Raw genomic sequence first — 19,599 nt, 5'->3', positions numbered from 1 at the left:
GGAATGGCCTCGGGATAGCGGGTGGATTGGTCCACCAGGACCAGGATGAACCGGTGTCCTTGTGCTGTTCTGGGCTCCAGGGGCCCCACAATGTCTATTCCCACCCGTTCAAACGGGGTGGTGACGATGGGGAAAGGCTGCAAGGGTGCTTTGAGTTTTCGGCCGCTCTTCCCGCTGGCCTGGCAGGTTGGGCAGGCCCGGCAGTGGTTTGTTACATCATTCCGCATCTTGGGCCAGTAGAAGTGGGTCACCAGGCGGCTGTACGTTTTGTCTTGCCCCAGGTGTCCGGCAAGAGGCACATCGTGTGCCAGGTTCAAGAGGAAGTCTCTGAAGCGGAGGGGGACCACCAGCACCCGGCTGGCCCCTAGCTCAGCAATCTTTTGCTCACTGTAGAGCAGGTCATTGTCCCAATAAATCCAGTGGGCCCCCGAGGTGTCTCCTGTACCCTGGGCGAGGGCTTGCTGCCGGAGTCCCTCGAGGGAGGGACATGTTCTCTGTTCCTGTCGGAATTGTTCCTGAGTGGGGCCACCCTCTTGACGCCACTGGGCCAGTTCGGGAAGGTCCCGGAGCCGATCGAGTCCTTCTTCGCTGTGCTCCGGAGAACTGGTTTCCAGGGTGGTTCCTTCTTGGACGATCGGGGGAGGGGGCTCTGGCCATTCGGGTTCTTCGGGACTGGGGATGGCGCGGACGGCCATGGACCGGGTCGTTACGCAGGCCCATTCAGGGAGGCCCAGCATCCCCAGGTGCTCTCTTCTCTCGACGGCTGACCAGGGAGAACTTTCGAGATCGTTCCCCAGGAGGCAGTCCACGGGGGCATCGTCGCGGACAGTCACTTTCAGCATTCTGGATACTCCTCCCCACTCGAAGGGGACGCAGGCCATCCGACACAGGCTTTCGGAGTTGTCGGCCGACAGTACTGGGCAAAGGATATTTGGTAAGATCTGGTCCGGGGTCACCAGATGGCAGCGGACTGCGGTCACACTGGCCCCGGTGTCGCGGAGGGCTTCAGTTGGGTGCCCATTAATGTTGACCCACTGGCTGTACTTCTGCGTGTTGGCGGGAAGGGGTGCCCGCGGGATCAGGTCTCTTTCCTTTAGGCAGACCAGGGACATGGCGGCTGGCTCCCACTCGGGCTGGTCTGGCTCGTACTCTTCAGGGTCTTCTTGGGTTTGCTCTTCTCCCAGGGCGGCGGCAGCGACCTGGCGGGGCATAGGGCTCTGGTTTTTCGGGCAGTTGGGATCATTGGCGTAGTGGCCGGGTCTCTGGCATCGATGGCAGGTAACGTTGGCGCGGAAACCTGGCCGCGTCGGGGGGCTCCCTCTTCCGGCCGGGGGCGGGGTGTTGCTGGTGGGAGCCACCGGGACGGTGTCTCTGCCCCGACCCTGGCCTCCTCCTCCCCCTCGGGGGCGATGGGGCCCCTGGGAGGCTCGGTTCTGTTCGCTGGGCCAGTTTCGGGGAACTCGGGTGCTCTCCCATCGGTCTGCCTCGATGGCGAGTTGCCGAGGTTCAGTCAGTTTACTGTCAAGGAGGTGCTGCCTGAGCTCGACGAAGCAGTTGTTAGAGAGGTGCTCCCATACAATAAGGTCAAAGAGCTGCTCGTACGTGGTCACCTTGCTGCCCTTGATCCACCCCTCGAAGGCTCGGCTAAAGAAGTTCACGTACTCCACCCAAGTCGTACCCGGGATCCGTTTGCAGTCGCGGAACCTCTGGCGGTACATCTCGGGTGTGAGTCCGTATCGAGTGAGGAGGGCGGCTTTCATGTGGTCGTAGGACGTCATCTGATGGTCCGGGAGTTGCAGCAGGGCGTCTCGCCCTTCGTTGTCAAACCTCCCCCATAACCCGGCTCCCCAGTCGCTCCGGGGGATCCGGTGGGAGGTCATGGCTACTTCGTAGGCTTTGAACCATTGCTGGATATCATCGTTCCGGTAATATTCTCTGACGACATCCTTGGGGATGTGGACCTTGGGGTCCGTAGTGACAGGGGGGCTCGGGTGCCTGGGGACCCCGAGATCTTTGTTCTGCCTCCAAATCTCTAGTTCCTTCAAGTTGCGCTCATGCTCGTAGGCTAATTTTTTCTCTTCCAGCTCTCTCTGCCTTTGTTTCTCTTCCCGCTCCTCTCGGAGCCGTAAGTGTTCTAAAGTTATTTTTTGTTCCGCCAATTTGAGTTCTCCATCTAAGCGAAGTCGAGCCAGTTCCAATTCGTGGAGCCGGCTCTTCTCCCGTTCTCGGGCTTCCTCCGATGAGAGGCCCGGTCTTCTTTCTTCTGTAGGAGCGGTGCTTGTTTCGGTGGTCTCGAGGCTTTGGTCTTGAGGTACGGCCGTACCCGTCTCCGCCCAAGATTCCAAGGCGTGTTTGAAGTCATCTTTCGTGCTTAGTCCTGTGGTAGCAATGCCCAGTTCGATGCAGAATTGTTTTAGTTCTTTGTGGCTGTATTCTTCTAGTTTTTCCATCAGGAATTTTTCCGTTGTTCCGTTCTCTTTTGTCGTCATGGTGGCTGTGTGTCGTGGGGTGAGTTACTCTCTGTACGATTATGCGTTGGCTCGGATCGCGCCGCTGGCCACCAATGTTAGACGGGGACCCGGAGGGTCGGGCGAGTACAGGGGGAGAGGCCTCCGGTGAGGGCCGTCTCCGGCGATCGTACAGACAAGTAACTTCCCCCCCACAGATGGACACCACACAAGGATGAGTTCAACACACTTTATATAAGAATCTTGAGGGCAAGGTGATAAGCGATACAGCAGGACCAGGATACGAGGATCCTGCCAATTCTAGTCTCTGTAGGGAAAATGGGTAGCGGGGCAGTCTTAGTACCGGTCCGGTACAGGAGCAGCAAGAGGGAAGCTCACAGTCCTCGAGCTTGGGGGTCCGCAAAGATGGGCCGCAGCAGCGCCAGCAGGCTACGAAGATGGTTCGAGGTGATGAGGGCCGCGGCAGCGCCAGCAGGCTAGGACGATAGTTCACAACGAGGAGGGCCGCGGCAGCGCCAGCAGGCTACGACGATGGTGCACGACGAGGAAGGCCGCGGCAGCGCCAGCAGGCCAAGACGATGGTTTACGTTGAAGAGGGCCGCGGCAGCGTCAGCAGGCTTCGGAGATGGTTCACAAGAAGGGGCCGCGGCAGCGCCAGCAGGCCTAGACGATGATTCACGTTGAAGAGGGCCGCGGCAGCGCCAGCAGGCTTCGGAGATGGTTCACAAGAAAGGGCCGCGGCAGCGCCAGCAGGCCTCCAAGGATGAGTTTGTCTCGGTGTCTCTCGACTCCAGGATACAACTGCCTTCCTGCTCTGGAGCTGCCCCAGTTATAGGTCTGGTCTCCTTTGATGTCCGGACCCTCGCACTTGGAGGTCGGGAGGTCCGGGATGAGGGAGTCCAGACACCCAGCAGGGGGGTGGAGCCAGCGCCCGGGGAGGCCGGGGGCGATCGACACCTGGCGGAGGGGAGCCATTGACACTCCTACTCTCATTGACCTGCCAAGTGGTCCCTCCACCTCCTGGGTGGATGGTGGTGCCTCGATGTCGGGGCCTGGCCAGGCCCAGGGTTGGGGTCGAGCCGAGGCCACGCGGCCTTGCTAGGTAGTGTCCAAAGATGGCGGCTGGGCCGGGCCGTGGTGCTGACGGGGCCCCGGGTCAGCCGATACGGGGGTGTTCGGGAGCTGGAGTTCCGTTGGGGACGGGTCGTGGGTTGCCCCAGTGGGTTGCCAGGATTGTTCTTGTCTCGGATACAGGGAGAGCAGGGGTCCGGACCCCGCCATGCGGGGAGGGAGCGGGCCTTCCACGAGGCCTGTCCAACACATAGGATCAGGGGCAAAGAGTGTTACTGAAAAGAATGAAGAGCCCTCACCTATCAGTTAGCAGCATGCTTCACATAGGGCCCCATCCTTCTAACAAGGGATATCTCAATCACTAATGAGAGAGCTCTTATACCTTGATGCTCTGGAGGTAGATAAGGCCACTTGTTTATGGTAGTGATTTTAGCACCCTTCCTACTGATATACAAATGTATTGTGGAACATACAGCATGTTTGTCACTAGTTGGTAAGACTAAACATATTTGCAGGGGAATACTTTGTCCATGCTATGAAGTAGGCCTTTCTCAGCACACAAATGGGTCTGGTGCTCTCTTCAGAACCGAACCCACTGCTCATGTACAACCCCTATGGACTGTGCGTCACCTAGGATGTGTCAAAGGTTAGTGCAAACAATGTGAACATACACAAATTAGGGACAAATACAGATAATGTATTACCGAAGGTAATTAACTTGTTCATCTGATAGAGACTTCTAGCTGCAGATTCCTTTCATTTGAATGGATACCCAAGCCATCCCATCCTGGCGGTGGGTTGTTGACATATTTTCTACACTAAAAAGTCCTGTGCCTGCAGACCTGACTGGCCAGGCAGTAGCGCTTGATAAACGTGTGCAGAGATGCCCACGTTGCTGCCTGGCAGATGTCCAGGACTGGGATACCCGAAGTCAACGCAGTGGTCGCAGCCTTTACCCAGGAAGAATGGACCCGGAAGCCCTCAAAAGGCTGCTTGCTAGCCTTGGCGTTGCAGTCCTTAACCGCATCGCTGCAGCAGCTTTTCCCGCTGTGTGCGACAAATTTTAAAAAGCAGCTTTACCTGACGAGCTCAGCTCGTCATCCGCACACGACCACCGTGGCTGATGACGAGCTGAGCTCGTCATCAGCAGCGAAGGGGTTAATGCAGATAACAAACCAGCGTGAAATGGTCTATTTCTGCACTGCCTGCCCTTTTTTTAGCTTCCATGTAAACCGCAAACAGTTGGATGTCCACCTGGAACTCTTCTGTGCGGTCATGGTAGAACAACAACACTCTTTTTGGGGGCCAATGGTGGAGACATTCATCTTCCTTAGAGGGATGCAGGGGAGCAAAAAAGGTGGGCAGTGTGATTGATTTACCCAGATGGAATAGGGTCATCACTTTTTGAACGAATGAAGCACGGGTCTGAAACACCACCTTATCCACAAAAGTCATCAAGAAGGGAGGTTTGCATGATAAGGTGTGCAATTCACTCACCCTCGGTGCAGATGTTGCCACCAGAAAGGCTGTCTTGATTGTAGCAGCCGTAGGGAACAATTATATAACAGCTCAAAGTGAGCACACGAGAAATGAGAGGACCAAATTAAGGTCCCTGTGCGACATGACAAAGGGCGTAGAAGGAAACATATGCACAAGCTGCTGCCTGCCTGATATTAAATGCCCCCATAGATCAGCTTCTCTACCTCTCCTTCACCAACTACACTGGCTGCCCATACGACAACAAGTGAAATTTAAGATATGCTGTCTTACCCATAAAGCAACATGGGGGAATGGACCCTCCTATCTGGCGGAGAGGCTCCACCCAAATACCCCACTTCGGGCTCTAGGCTCAAGTTACAAAGCCCTTCTCATAACGCCCAGAATTAAAAAGTCAAGGACTGGAAGCAAGTCCTTCTCTCACCAAGCCCCTCTCATATGGAACCAACTCCCTCTTGCCTTAAGGCATTGCCCTGATCACTGGAAGTGCGGAGATACCCCCCAGGGGGTGATTCAAGCGCTATACAAGACAATAAATCAAATCAAGCCCTTTTTAGAAATCTATTTACATTAGGGGACTTGAATGCCACAGACAGAGCAGAAAGATAAACCTTAAGAGTACCCAAAGCATAGACCATCTGGGCATGAATAAATAGAAGAATATTCGCTTACAGCTTAGTGGATGGCCACCTGGCTGCCAAAATAACATTACATACTTCGAGAGGAAGGTCGAAAGCTATTAACTGTTGCTGCTCAATCTCCATGCCAGGAGGCAGAAAGTTGACATGCTTGGGTAGAGGACCCTCCCTTGCTGCTGTGACAGAAGATTCTCCCAAAGGGGCAGCCTGATTGGAGGCTCACTGCTCATTCGAAGAAGCTGTGGATACCAAACTCTCTGTGCCCGGCTCAGAGACACAAGAATGACTTGGGCCCGGTTTTTCTTGATCTTGTTCAGAACTCTGGGCAGAAGTGGTAAGGGGGAAAGGAGTACAGTAGGCCTGAGCTCCACTCGCAATGAAGAGCGTTGCTGAGCGATAGCCACCTTGCCAAACCGCTGACATTGAGCAAACAAATATCCGACCATGGCTTTCCCCACTGCTGAAAGAGAACGTGCGCCACCTCCAACTGGGGATGCCCTTTGTGATCTGCTAGGCATCTACAGCTGTGTTCGTTCACCCTGGCATTCATAGAACCTGCCAGTTGTCTAACCACAGGGGTTATGCCCTGCTGTTCCAACCATATACATAGAAGCAGGGCCTCTTAATAAAAGGTTTGCGACCCCACCCCGCCCTACTTCTTGCAGTACCACATGGCGGTAGTGTTGCCGCTAACACCTGAAATAACTTCCCCTTCACAGAGGGAAGAAATGCTTTCAATGCTAACTGGATCACCCAAAGCTCCAACAAATCCCAGACTCCGGCGTAGACTAGTATCCCTTGATCTCTTCCTCTTCCAGATGGCCACCCTATCCCAGGAGTGATGCTGCTGTCACTACTGTGAGGTCTGGATGGGGAAGGGAGAGGAGTCTGCCTCGGATCCAATCACAGTTCTCCAACCACCACTGTAGGTATTTTTGCAGTCCCCTCCGTGATCTTGACCACATCAGAGAGAGTCCCCTGATGCTGCACCCACTGGAACTTCAGGTCCCACTGCAGAGCCTGCATATGCCATCTGGCGTGATTTACCAAAAGGCCTCAGAGTCAATCTCACTGAAATCCAGGATCGAGGCTGAAACATTGGTATCATAACCTGAATATCCTAAACTCGCTGCTCGGGAGAATAAGCCCGAAACTGTACTGTGTCCAGAACAGCTCTGAAGAAAGGGAGCTTTGGCATGTTTATAGAGAACCCAAACAAATGCAGGAGTCTTGCCATAGTCTAGACGTGGGGGACAACAGCCTGGGGAAAAGGTGCCTTCAACAGCCAGTCGTTGAGAAAGGGGAAGACTGACACCCCTGACCTGGGCAGATGAGCTGCAACCACCACCATCATCTTGGTGAACACCCGAGGGGCACTGGTAAGGGCAATTGGAAGCACAATGAATTGAAAGTCCTCATGGCCTACTTTGAACCGCAAGTATACCTTGAACCGCAGGTAATGCCTGTGGGCGGGCAGGGTGGTGATGTGACAACATGCATCCTGCAAGTCCAATGCTACCAGCCAGTCTCTTTGGTCTAGGGTAGACAAGACCTGAGCCAACGTAAGCATATCAAACTTATCCTTTTTGAGGAAGAGATTGATGTTCCGAGGGTCCAAAATGGGCTGTCACCCTTTGTTCTTTTTTGGAATCAGAAAGTAGCGGGAGTAACAACTACTGCCTACTTCTGAAATCAGAACTTTTCTATAGCTCCCTTGACCAGGAGAGCTGTGATTTCCTCTCAGAGTAACACTACATGATCCTCTGACAGCCGTTTTTGAGTTGGCGGTCAGTGGGAAGGAAAAGAAAGGGAATCAATAGCCTTCCTGAATGATCTGCAAGACCCATTTGTCCGATGTTATGGACTTCCAACTGAGAAGATGGTGTTGAATTCTCCCTTCGACTGCAGTAACATGGCCTAGCAGAACCAAACTAGGAATGCTTTGAGGCTTCAGCTGCCGAGGGCTGGGTGGCAAACGACTTCTGGCTACATTCTGAGGTCATAAAAAAATGCGTCCACTTCCTCGTACAACTTGGGGAGTCTGTGCAGGACGGTAGTTGGGATATGGCGGACTTGGTTGAAAACCCCTTCCCTAGTCACAAAAGGGACAAAAACTAGAATGCCCACCTGGTGTAACAGAGAGGCCCAAGGATCTGGATGTAGCACAAGATTCCTTGAAGCGCTCCAAGGCCGCGTCTGCTCTCTGACCAAAAAGACGAGTCCCGCCAAAGGGCATGTCAATGAGGTTAGCTTGGACATCACCCGAGAAGCCAAATGTTCTCAGCTAGGTGTGGCGCCGTAAGTCCACCGTTTACTAAACCACTCGTGTCAAGTACTTGTAGCATACTTAATCCTTCTCAGTGATGTGAGTGCCACAAAAGAGGTTGTTTTCAGTGTACAGAGGTTCAAAGAGTGCTCTTCGCAATTGTATTGTAACTGTGTTTCACATTCGTGATGGGATACACCTTGGTGGGTATGTCTTTACCCCTTTTAGAAATGTTTTAACAGGTGACATATTGAATAATTGAATTTAATCTTGGCCATGTTTTAATGCTATTATTGCTGACAAATGGACCTTTCGCAAAGTGTAAGCTAATTTGCGATCTTATAGATGCATTTTGTAGTGTATAATGCTATCTATGCTAGTTAGGTAATCTGTACATTTCTGCTGTTGGTTCGAACTGAGAAATCGTAACCATTTTGGGGGTCTGGCTTTCATTTTTACAAATGGTTTCAGGATCCTCGAAACCTAATTTACAATATAAACACCTGCGAGGACTAACCTGCATCTTAGCCAAACCTCCTTTGTTTCTCTCTGATCTTTAGAGTCTTTAGTTTAAAATCGACATAGGCCTCACTGGTCTTGGATTTATGGCCCTTCCAGAGACAGATAGCATACCTTGTAACTATATGTGCATGCCAATTTTCAGCTGCACTTTGGGCAGAAGTTAAATGGAGTTATTTTCCATGACCCTACTTAAAAAGTACTGAGAAGGCCCAGATTGGAACAGACATGCTGATAGGTACATTCTCCAACCCGTTCAATGCATAGTTTGTCATTGCAAATAGCTGCTTCCGGTACATCTTTACGTCTAATTCTCAAACAGCTTCGCTCCACAATCTTCTTAGCTTCTGATCCCAACAATGGAAAAACAAAAGAATTTGAAAACGTAGGCTGCGGGAGGGGAATTGTGGGCTTATATTCCTGCTTATATTGGGGATAATGCAAAGCATGTGAAATGTGAATAAAAAACAAACGAAATCCCAGATTGATAAAGTGTTTGAGCTGTATCAAGAATGAAATGAAAAGTTTCAGCTTTGTCTTCTGGAGCTCTTAAGCAATACATTTCAGATGGTGTCTCCGTGTCAGATATCAATGTACGACCCATCAAGCATTTACTAATGGTCTCATTAGGAAGATCGAAAGCTGTATGGCTATATGACCTAAGTGATTAGTCTAGCTGGTTCATGAAACCTACATGTCTGAATATTCATGCTGCTTATGGTTTACGGACACTCTGTTTAGATGTCTCACAATAGATAAACAATAGTTCACCATCTGTTTGCGACTTCGACATTACAGCGGTCTTCAGCATACTCAATGTTTGAAGAAACCTGGACATGTAGCCAGAAGGTATTTCGTTTTTCGGATGCGACCGACTAATTCTGATTAGCTAATGGCTTCAGAGAACTCTTTTTGCTATGTAATTTATGATTCATCTCAGACATTACCACTAATAATTTGTATGATTTTCATTTTAGTATTTTACATTCAGCAAACCTCTCCGCTATTAGAACTATGGAAGTTTGGAAGGGAATATGTTTCATATTCCAATGAAGAATAAGTAAATGTAATGGACTGATGCTTTCAGAATAACAGTCTGGTAACAGTTACTCTTTTTATAATTGCATTTACTCTTGTATTAGTGCTCTTATCACAAGGCGAGGTACACATTTAGCAATACAAGTCTTATGACTGTGAAGAGAACATTAATGTTGCAAAATTAATGAATCATAAGAAACCATTGTTTTTTTTATTTCATTTGTATTCTCCGGAAAGAGGTTTAGAAAGATGAAAGTTCTGTGGTTCATATGACATTTATAGTCTCCATACATGAGCTTTTGACTTAAATGTAGCCTAGCAAAAGGACTGACTGACGTGGCTTTCAGATTGCAAGGTTCAAAAGGAGAGATTGGAACCAGATTTGAGACAGATATGAAAGACTGGTGCAGGAAGCGCTGGTAGCACTCACATCAACATGAGTGTTAGCTAGAGGACCGGTAAGGTAACTGGAACTATTCCCTACAAACGAATTCCTGTACCATAAAATGTTTGTCCACTAATATTAGTGACAACAAAGTAAAATATGATGGGGTTATTACTCCCCCACCTCCACCAGGATACAATTTCTGTCTTTGCAAGTGCATAAGTGTAGGTACGTAAATTTTAAAACAGAAGTTTAAAATGTCAAGATAACACACATAAGTTAACCAACAAATGTATGGCGATGTGAAGCAACTGCAATTTTCATATTACTTGGTACATGAAGAGTAAATTAATTATACTGCAATAATCTCGCCCAAACAAACATGAAGGAGAAAGTTCCCTTAAAGGGCAATAGCCACAATATTCGTGAAAACTGTGGTTGTTTAGAAGTGCACTGTGCTGCCACCACCCGTGAAAAAAATATTACATTCGTTTTAATTTCACAACTTAAAGTGACTGACGTAAGTAATAAAGAAGTGTTCAGTCATGCTCTACTTACAGTGCTGTCACAGCGCAACTACATTCACCTTTAAAAATGACCAGATACCTCATGCATCCAGCAGGCAATATAGTTCATTAGAAAAATCACCATAGACTGTGCTGATAGTGCGCTTAACATCGCCAGCTGAGTGTAGCTAGATGTGTGCAACAATACTGTTTCTGATCTACTATAGCTTATTTAAAAAATATTTCTACATTGTGTTGAAAAAAAATCTTTACCGTACTTCTACACAGGATACTAAAAACTGTATACAAATGCAGTGCTGCAGGAAAATGACTCGCTGCACAGAAAGAGAAAAAAAACGAATTTGAGCTTCAATTAAGAAGGAAAGTACGAAGGCAAATACTTAATTCAGATGACATTTACTTAAATCTGAAACCACGGGTATTGGAACACATTCTTAAAAAATACATTAGAGAAAACTTACATCCAAAATGTATATGTTTTACATCAACTGATCCACAGACGTCTCATACAAGTGGAGTTTTGAGATGTCCAGAATGGGGACACCATAAAGTCCACTGCTGACACCACAAATTCAGCTTTAGGCTGTGCCCCCTCCATCTAAAACATAGATTCCTTCTTAATCCTACCCTTGCAGCATACTCTAAAGATGCAGTGAGGACGACAGATGGAAAGGCTGGATTCTTCAAGGCGAACATAAGGCACCATAAGGTGGGTTATCCCCACCAACGACATTGCACATTTCTCGCTTTCCAAGAAGCAATGAATGCACTAGATATCCAGAAAAGGATATCTAGGCCAGGGTGGAGGAAAATGAATTTTCCACAAAAGAGTTCAGTGCCAGTTTTAATGGTCTATTCCGTTATGAATCAGAGAGCGGTGAATGACCTATTGCATTTTAAAACCCACAGTTTAAAATGCTACTTTAATCAACCAGAATGTCAGTTTACTAGGATAATCAGTAAAGCCTAGACATTTTTATATCGCTATTGCACACTGTTTCGCTCAAAAGACATATTTTCCAATTAATGTATCATTTTTAGCACCAAACATTCCACCACTTTAATTAGAACTAAACTTATAAGAAAGCAACAGGTTAATTGTAAAATGTTTGCTGATACACTGCAACATATAGAAGGCTTCAAATATCTTCTCTGACAAAATACATTAAATGTTACTTGCCAGTAACAATAGCTTGACCATAGGGGGTATAATGATACGTTTTGATCAAACTACCAAGTTATTAAATAAAATGACTTAAAGGAAAGGTTCTGCACGTTTCTGAGCACTGCATCCTTACCAGTGCATCCAAGTTTCCCATCTACATCTCGATAACATGGACTACAAGAGTCTCGCAGAGGAATAGTGGCTCAGCATTACAGTTTCAGCTTCAAGACTGGTTTAGTGCGCACTGAATTTCCTCAAAAGTTAGAATGTCTTTTTGGATGTAGATTTGTGGTAGCACGGCCTTCCGTGAGAGAGAAGATGAGTGTTGTCTACTTAGGATATGATGTAGAGTCCATGGGTTCTGACTATGTCGGCCAGTGGTGTCATGTAGCTGTTGAGCAGGGTGGGGCTAAGGGGTGAGCCTTGGGAAACGCATCAGATGATTCTCTTGGGCTCATAGGTGAAGGGTGGTAGGCCGTTTCTCTGGGTGCGTACTGTGAGGAAAAATGCGATCCATTTAAGGGTGTCTACCTGAATGCCGACGTGGTGTTTTCTGAAGAGGTTGTGTCGGGATACGCTGTTGAACATCGCAGAGAGGTCAAAGAGGATAAGGACCACTGTTTCACCCCAACCCCGGTCAAGGAGGGTTCTGGTGTCATTTGAGGCGGCGATCAGGGCTGTCTCGGTGCTGTGGTTGGCGTGGATGCCGGACTTCAAGGTGTTGAGGAAGTTATTTCTTTCTGGGTGTTTGGGGAGCTGGTTGTTGATGGCCTTCTCGAGGACTTTGGCGGGGAATAGGAGCAGCAAGATGGGATGGTAGTTTTTGAGTTTGCTGGGGTCGACAGAGGCTTTCTTCAGGAAGGGTCTGACAACGGAAAGGTGGCTGTGGTGAAGGATGCGCTGAGAATGGAGGCAAGTTCACTGTGGATTTCATTTTGTGCCAAGGTAAATAAGTGGTGGGGCAGGAGTCTGTGGGTGCTCTGGAGGAGATGGAGGTAATGATGGCTGTTGTGGGTCTGTGCGGTTAGCAGATTACAGGTGGTGAGCGGGAGGCTGTGGGTTGTGTTCATTGGTGTTAGGAGATTTTCAATGTTGGTGGGTGGAGGATTGAATTTGCTGTAGATGGCAGATATCTTGTTGTGGAACTAGTTTGCCAGTGTGTCGTTGAGATCTTGGTAAGTGTGGACCATGTTCACAGTGGATGACTGGCAACAAAATTCTCTGATGACACAGAAGAGTTCTTTGGTGTGGTTGACGCTTGCTGCGATGTGGTCTGTCATGGCATCTCTTAGTGTCCTTGAGGCTTTGGTGGTATTTGTTGAGAGCTGACTTGAAGGTGGCTCGGTCTGTGAGGTCCTTGTGAAGTGCCCTCGTCTTTCTAGTCGTTTGCAAGTGTTTGATGGTACGGAGTTCTGGTGTATACCAACTGGCTTTCTTTGTGGATCTACTGGTTTTGGCTGGCTTCATGGGGGTGACTGTCAGCACAGTGATCCAGGTGGAGAAGTTCTGGACAGCCTGTTCCAAGTCGGTTGCGATGTCAAGATGGGTGGTGTTGAGAGTGTCCGTCCATTGGGTCTCTGTCACTTAACTCAGGGTACCTGTGATGGTGAAGTGGATGATGGTGTGTTTCGTCTAAGTGAGTTCAATGACATGGCAGTGCTTGATTCTGTCGCTGGCTGTGAAGATCGGGTCCAACGTGCATCCTGCACTGTGTGTGGGGCAGGTGACCAGCTGGTTGAGGCTGATTTTGTTAATGCTTTCCAGGAAGTAGGTGGAGTTGGCATCTTCAGGTTCGTCAAGGTGGAAGTTGAGGTCCCCGAGGAAGGTGTGGTGCTTTGAGTTATTAAAAGAGCGATAAATTAGAGCATAGCGTCGTAGAAACCAGGGCAAGGTCGTGGGGGGTCTGTAGGCAAGGGTGTCACGGATGGTTGTCTTGGCATTGGTTTGAAGTTGAAAGTTGAAAGTTGAAATGCTACACGATCCATGTGATGTCATCTTCGGGGTGGTGCACTGAAGAGTTTCCTTGAGGATGATGGCAATGCTTCCTTCGTGTTTATTGGTATGGACCCGGTGTATGGTCTTGTAGCCGGCGGGCGTTACAGTGGTGATGTTGGGTGTTGAGCCAGGTCTTGGTGATGAAGCTTATGTTGAGGGCAGGGAGATGATTGTGTCAAAGATTTTGGTGGCTTGTTTGTAGAGGGACCAGGCATTGAGCATTATACACTGGAGCAGGTTTGGGATGCCTGTGGTTGGCGGAGTGGGTGTGGCGAGGGTTCCAGTGCGGACGGGAGGTCCTGTTTTGCATGTGAAGCTGCAGGCGAACATTCCTTTTGATGATCGGGAGAAGTGATGCAGCATCTGGGGTCCAGGGCCAGAAGTTCGGTGGTGGAGTATCAGTGGGTGGCCAGAGGGCCAAGGTTCCTGGCACAGGGTGCGGTCCAGCAGACAGGCTTGCCTTTGGTGCGCCTGCATTGCGGTCTCCTTTAAGTAGGTCTGGGCTAAGGAGGGGCACTGGGCGGGAGTAGCATTGAAAATGGCAAAAAGGCAGGAAGCGCGTGGCGAGGCACAAGTAGGGTTACAGCAGATATTATACAGTTAATAGTGAGTTCAGGCTAATAGCTAATCTAACAGGAACGAAAATGGGTGACTGGGCACAGAAATTAAACAAAATATGTACAAATAGTGGACTAGACTAAACAGAATGAAAAGGCTAATTGGGCAAAAGAAACAAAATAACAAGCACGGCACACAGATAAAGAATAAGCAACGAAGTAGCAAGCAAGGTGGGAGCAGTGAGGGAGGGATGCGTGACTCTGCTAAACAGAATGAAAAGGCTGACGAGGCACAAAACAAATTAACAAACAATGGGATGCTATACTTGCAGCCAAGGGGACTGCAGGCCTCATAATTCATTAGTGGCAGAAGGCAATGATGCCAGTTGCCAGGGGAAGAGGGGCCATTACCTGTTGGCGATATAAAGTGCATGTGACATTCCCGCTGTGCGGGTCGCTATACCTGCAGCCAGGGGGACTCCAGGGCCCATAATTGATTAGTGCCAGGAGGCACCTATGCTCATTGCCAGGGAAGGAGGAGCCATCACCTCCTTTGTGCTACAAAGAACTTGTGACATTGCCACTGTGCCGGTTGCGCCCGGGCCAATGGCGAGCCCATACTTGCTTGGGCTGGGCAACGGCCGGAGTTGCAGTGTGAAATGTCAATCAAAAAAGCCCCCGAGCTTCAGAGGCATCGAAACACGTCAGGGACAATTATCTATCAGGTGCGATAGCTGTTTGCGGCTAATAAAGGGTTCTGGTGAACCATTTCCTTGTAGTGTGCGTCTCTGAAGCTCGGGGGCTTTTTTGATTGACATTTCACACTGCAACTCCGGCCGTGGGAGACTGCACCGCCGCCATCGTTCAGCGAAGGTCTGAGAGGCTGCAGAATTGTGTTGCAGCCGCTTTTCCAGCACAAGGAAACGAAGAATTGGGAAGCAGCTAACAAAATCTGAGGCCCACTGGAGGGCTAAATGCAAATTAACTTTAATATCGGCAGTAAAACCATAGTTTATAAACGGATCCCACTGGAGGGAAAGAATCGGGACTTCGGCAACCAGCATGCTCTACACTGGAGGGTGCATGTAGGATAAAATGAAGCTGCAGTCCATCTTCTGTTTTTGAACTTGCCTACCCTATGATGAAGATGCCGGAGGCATCGAAACGCGTCAGGGACTATTATCTATCAGCTGCGATAGCTGTTTGCTGCTTATAAAGGGTTCTGGTGAATCATTTCCTTGTGGAGTGCGTCTCTGAAGCTCGGGGGCTTTTTTGATTGACATTTCACACGGCAACTCCGGCCGTGGGAGACTGCACCGCCGCCATCGTTCAGCGAAGGTCTGAGAGGCTGCAGAATTGTGTTGCAGCTGCTTTAACAGCACAAGGAAACGAAGAATTGGGAAGCAGCTAACAAAACCTGAGGCCCACTGGAGGGCTAAATGCAAATTAACTTTAATATCGGTAGTAAAACCATTGTTTATAAACAGATCCCACTGGAGGGAAAGAATCGGGACTACGGCAACCAGCATGCTCTACACTGGAGGGTGCATGCAGGATAAAATGATGCTGCAGTCCATCTTCTGTTTTTGAACTTGCCTACCCTATGATTAAGATGCCTCCGGCATCGAAACGCGTCAGGGACAATTATCTATCAGGTGCGATAGCTGTTTGCTGCTAACAAAGGGTTCTGGTGAACCATTTCCTTGTGGTGTGCGTCTCTGAAGCTCTGGGGCTTTTTTGATTGATATATATATATATAATTTTTTTCCACCAACACCACATTCAAACTGCTGAACACAAACGAACGGGTGCCTTCCACACGTGTGTAAGTGGCTGCGCGAAATTCAAAATGACCATCAACTGGAAGCTCTCAGCGGGTCCTCAATAATTCATTTTATTCTGTTAAAAAAGGCAAACGTGTTTTGACAGAAATGTCTTGATCAATGCCCATTGCATGGATTCACCTTGAAGCCCTCGCTGTGGTAGGGCTTCACTCAATCCCATAGGTTGGAATACTGTCCAATAGAATTCAAACAAAGCTTTGTCAGCATGAAATGTTCACCAATTGTGTGAGGGCAACCACAATATATATATATTGAGTCGAGTGAACAAGCGGCGTTTAAGCTGCGAAACGCGTCTTTGACTTTTGGGGAAATAAACAACTGAAGCACTGATACCGGGTCTGTGTCCTGTTTGCTGGCGGCAGCGTGTGATTCAAGACGTGGCAGCTATCCTGACAGGATTACGTGATATATATATGTATATATATATATATATATATATATATATATATATATATATATATATATATATATATATATCCTGGAAACTCGGCCACTTCCCAATTCCACACTCGGCGGTTTAGGCGAGGAAAGAGACACAGTCCTCCGTAGTTTCTTCTGGGCAGAAATCTTATTTATTTAGAGAGACCCCAACACACAACGCGTTTCAAGCCCGTAAGCCCTTGTTCACGTGTAAAAAGTGGAAAGAAAGCCATCTACCATTTAAAGTGAATATCACCACTCCCATTGTCTGACATCTTAGGTCACATGATGGTGAACATAAACAACAGACTATAGTTACTACAGAGATCGTTTTGTAGTTTCATACTACATAGGCAGGTTAACATAATATGACACACTCAATATATATACACATGTTTAAAATATTCTAAAAACATGTAAAGTGCTTGAATGTCATAGTATTCATAAAAAAATAAATACACATTCATGTTTAAAATACTCATTGGATAAATCCAAGACTGCCAATATTACTGATATCGCCATAGTGAATTATTACCGGATAAATCCGCTTATTACCATCCCAACCAGTATGGCCTATGAGTCATTTGTGCATAACGATGTATATCTTTTTTATAACGATTTTTTTTTATCAATCTTTTTTCAGTGCATACACGAGTGAGTGAAAATTGTGCAAAAAGTGCGTAAATAAATATAAAGTGCTGGTATAGACAACATGTTCAATTTATACATTGATTTTTCTGCCGATCAAATAACGGTATAGGGCTTAACGACTTGTTCCTAGAATATAGATAAATCTAATTTCTAAAATTATTAAACAATTTGATAAATTAATAGAAAAATCAAATCAGAGGGAAAGAGATATATATATATATATATATATATATATATATATATATCTCTCGTATGAGCAGCTAATCCTACTCCGTTGCCTGCTGCTTCAGTACTGGCAATTGCCCTCTCTACCCTCTGCCCTCACGATCCACTCTGCACCAAGTCCGGCCTTAAAGCAGTAACGGGGAAGGCAGCAGCAACGAGAGAGCTCAAAGGGTGGCTTTAAAAAATCTCTGAGGGAAAGACTCTCTCTCTACAGGAGGAAGGGAAAGCCCTATAGAGGAACTAAAAGCAGCCCTCTGCGTAATTGGGAGAAATCAAAGGGTGAGGTAAAGGCTCTGATCACAGTACTATCATCAACGTATGCTCAGGAGGCTTTGCAAGAGCACACAAGAGGGGATACATTAGCAAAGCTGGGCATCAATTCCCTGAATTACTTTCTTGCAGAGCCTCACCTCACTGTAGTGTCTTGGAACCCTCAAGGGGCCTCAGGTCTCTAAGTCGGGGGTCTCCAAACCGGTCCTGGAGGGCCGGATCCATGCCAGATTTTTTGGATATCCCTATTGAGATACATGTAGTAATTTTAAAAATCTGGCATGGATCCGGCCCTCCAGGACCGGTTTGGAGACCCCTGCTCTAAGTGATGTTTCAAAGGATATCCCGCCTAATCGCTCTGCCTCAGAAGACTCCTCAGACTCTCTCTCTGTGAACCTAGAGCACAAAGCCGCTCTACTTAGTATACTACAGCTTCTTCAAACACAGCGGTTCGAATCGCAACAGTATTATGTCCAAGCCCGAGAAGAAGGTACAGCTATTCAGCAATCTTTAGCCAAAGTTTTCAGTAGGGTCTCTGTCCTCTCCACGGAGATTGCTGAAATACAAGAACATGTGTCCGATATAGAGAATACCAGATTATATACAAGTCGGATCTTGGAAAGACACGATGAGCACCTGGACAAAACCTAATTTAAGATTGAGGACTTGGAAAACTGCCAACGGCGGAACAAACTTGATGTTTTTGGCATCCCAGAGGGGAAAGAAAGGGATGATCCCCGACAATTTATTGTCAAACTTTTCTCTAATGCATTTCCGGATTGAGACATGTACTCTCATATTCAGAGTAAGCACCGTCTCCCTCTTAGCAGATTTAACAGAAACCTGCCCCCTGGCTCTAGTAATAGATCAAAAAATCCTAGACCTATTATAATCTACATTGGTAATTTTCTGCTAAGGCAGGCATCTCTCAAAGCACGTCCTTCTGCTCCTGTTCCAATTGATTCAATGTCAATCTCTGTCCTCTCTGATTTTTTCAAATCTACCTTGGAAAGGCAGGGGAAACTCTGAAAATTAATTGATCCCATAAAAGCTGCAGGCCCAGGTTTTGCTTCAGGAACCAGCCAGGCTCAAGATCATTAAAATTGGTCAAACACGATTTTGGCTTTACTAACCAGGATTCTTTACTGATCTTGAAATGATTAAAAAGGGGTTCATTAGGGTACTGGAGAAGTTTGGGATCTCGAAGGGATATATTACATGGCTGCGCTTGCTGTATGGGCCCCCCACGGCGCGCGCTCGTACAGTTGGTCATATCTCAGAAGAATACGCCATACATAAAGGGACTAGACAAGGTTGTCCAATATCGCCCCTTATATTTATATTGAGCCTAGAACTATTGGCTATCAAAAAGCGCAAAGAATTCGCTGACTGAGGTATAATGCGGGGAAAAACACAGCACTTTTTCTCTGCGTACGCGGACGACATTATTCTGTATTTTTATGACCTCGGAATGTCACTGGCCCCAATATACGAGACTTTTTATCAATTTGAAAACATATTAGGACTGGCCATTAATGTTGCTAAATCGCAAGCTTTTTTCTTTGCAGAGCACGCAGACATCACAGAAGTAGACTTTGGAGATAATAGACTCCAGGTGACCCCACACACATTTAAGTACCTAGGTATACAGGTCTACAGGACACAGGCTGATATGTTAGACTGTAATTTACGCAAAGTGATGCGATCCTTGCGCTCAAGCGTCACTTTCTGGACTGCGCTGCGGTTGTCTGTTATGGGTAGGGCGGCCCTGACAAAAATGGTGGTCCTGCCGAGATTATTGTATTATTTTACTAACTTGCCGATAATAGTGCCACATGCTACGTTTAAAATGTTGGACACTTTGCTTATTGACCTTAAATGGGGACCTGGTAGACGACGGATAAGCCTTAAAAAATTGCAAGTGGATACACGCAAGGGAGGCCTGGGTGTCCAGTACTTGCATGCATATCATTATGCATGCCAGTTGCAATGGTTGTTGTATGGAACGGCGGGACGCAATTTGCAAGAAATAGGATACACGGATGCGGATATTGACAATGGGG

General features: G+C 47.6%; 1 protein-coding gene across 2 annotated transcripts in view; it reads right to left on the bottom strand.

Moving 5' to 3' along the window:
- PDCD4 (programmed cell death 4) overlaps nt 1-19,599 on the bottom strand; it is a 572,963-nt gene that overhangs the window by 24,250 nt on the left and 529,114 nt on the right. The window contains exon 12 of one of the 2 annotated variants that reach the window (XM_086922778.1): nt 10,662-10,723. The exons of the other annotated variant lie outside the window; for it this stretch is intronic. Coding sequence (XP_086778904.1) covers nt 10,681-10,723 — 43 coding nt within the window. The 3' untranslated portion in view covers nt 10,662-10,680. Of the gene's footprint in view, nt 1-10,661; nt 10,724-19,599 lie in introns of those variants that run through there. 2 annotated transcript variants of the gene reach the window in all.

Source organism: Lissotriton vulgaris, chromosome 5 (genome assembly GCF_964263255.1).
Source record: "Lissotriton vulgaris chromosome 5, aLisVul1.2, whole genome shotgun sequence".
In the NCBI taxonomy this organism is placed as follows: domain Eukaryota; kingdom Metazoa; phylum Chordata; class Amphibia; order Caudata; family Salamandridae; genus Lissotriton; species Lissotriton vulgaris.
This window is presented reverse-complemented; position numbering and strand designations above follow the sequence as displayed.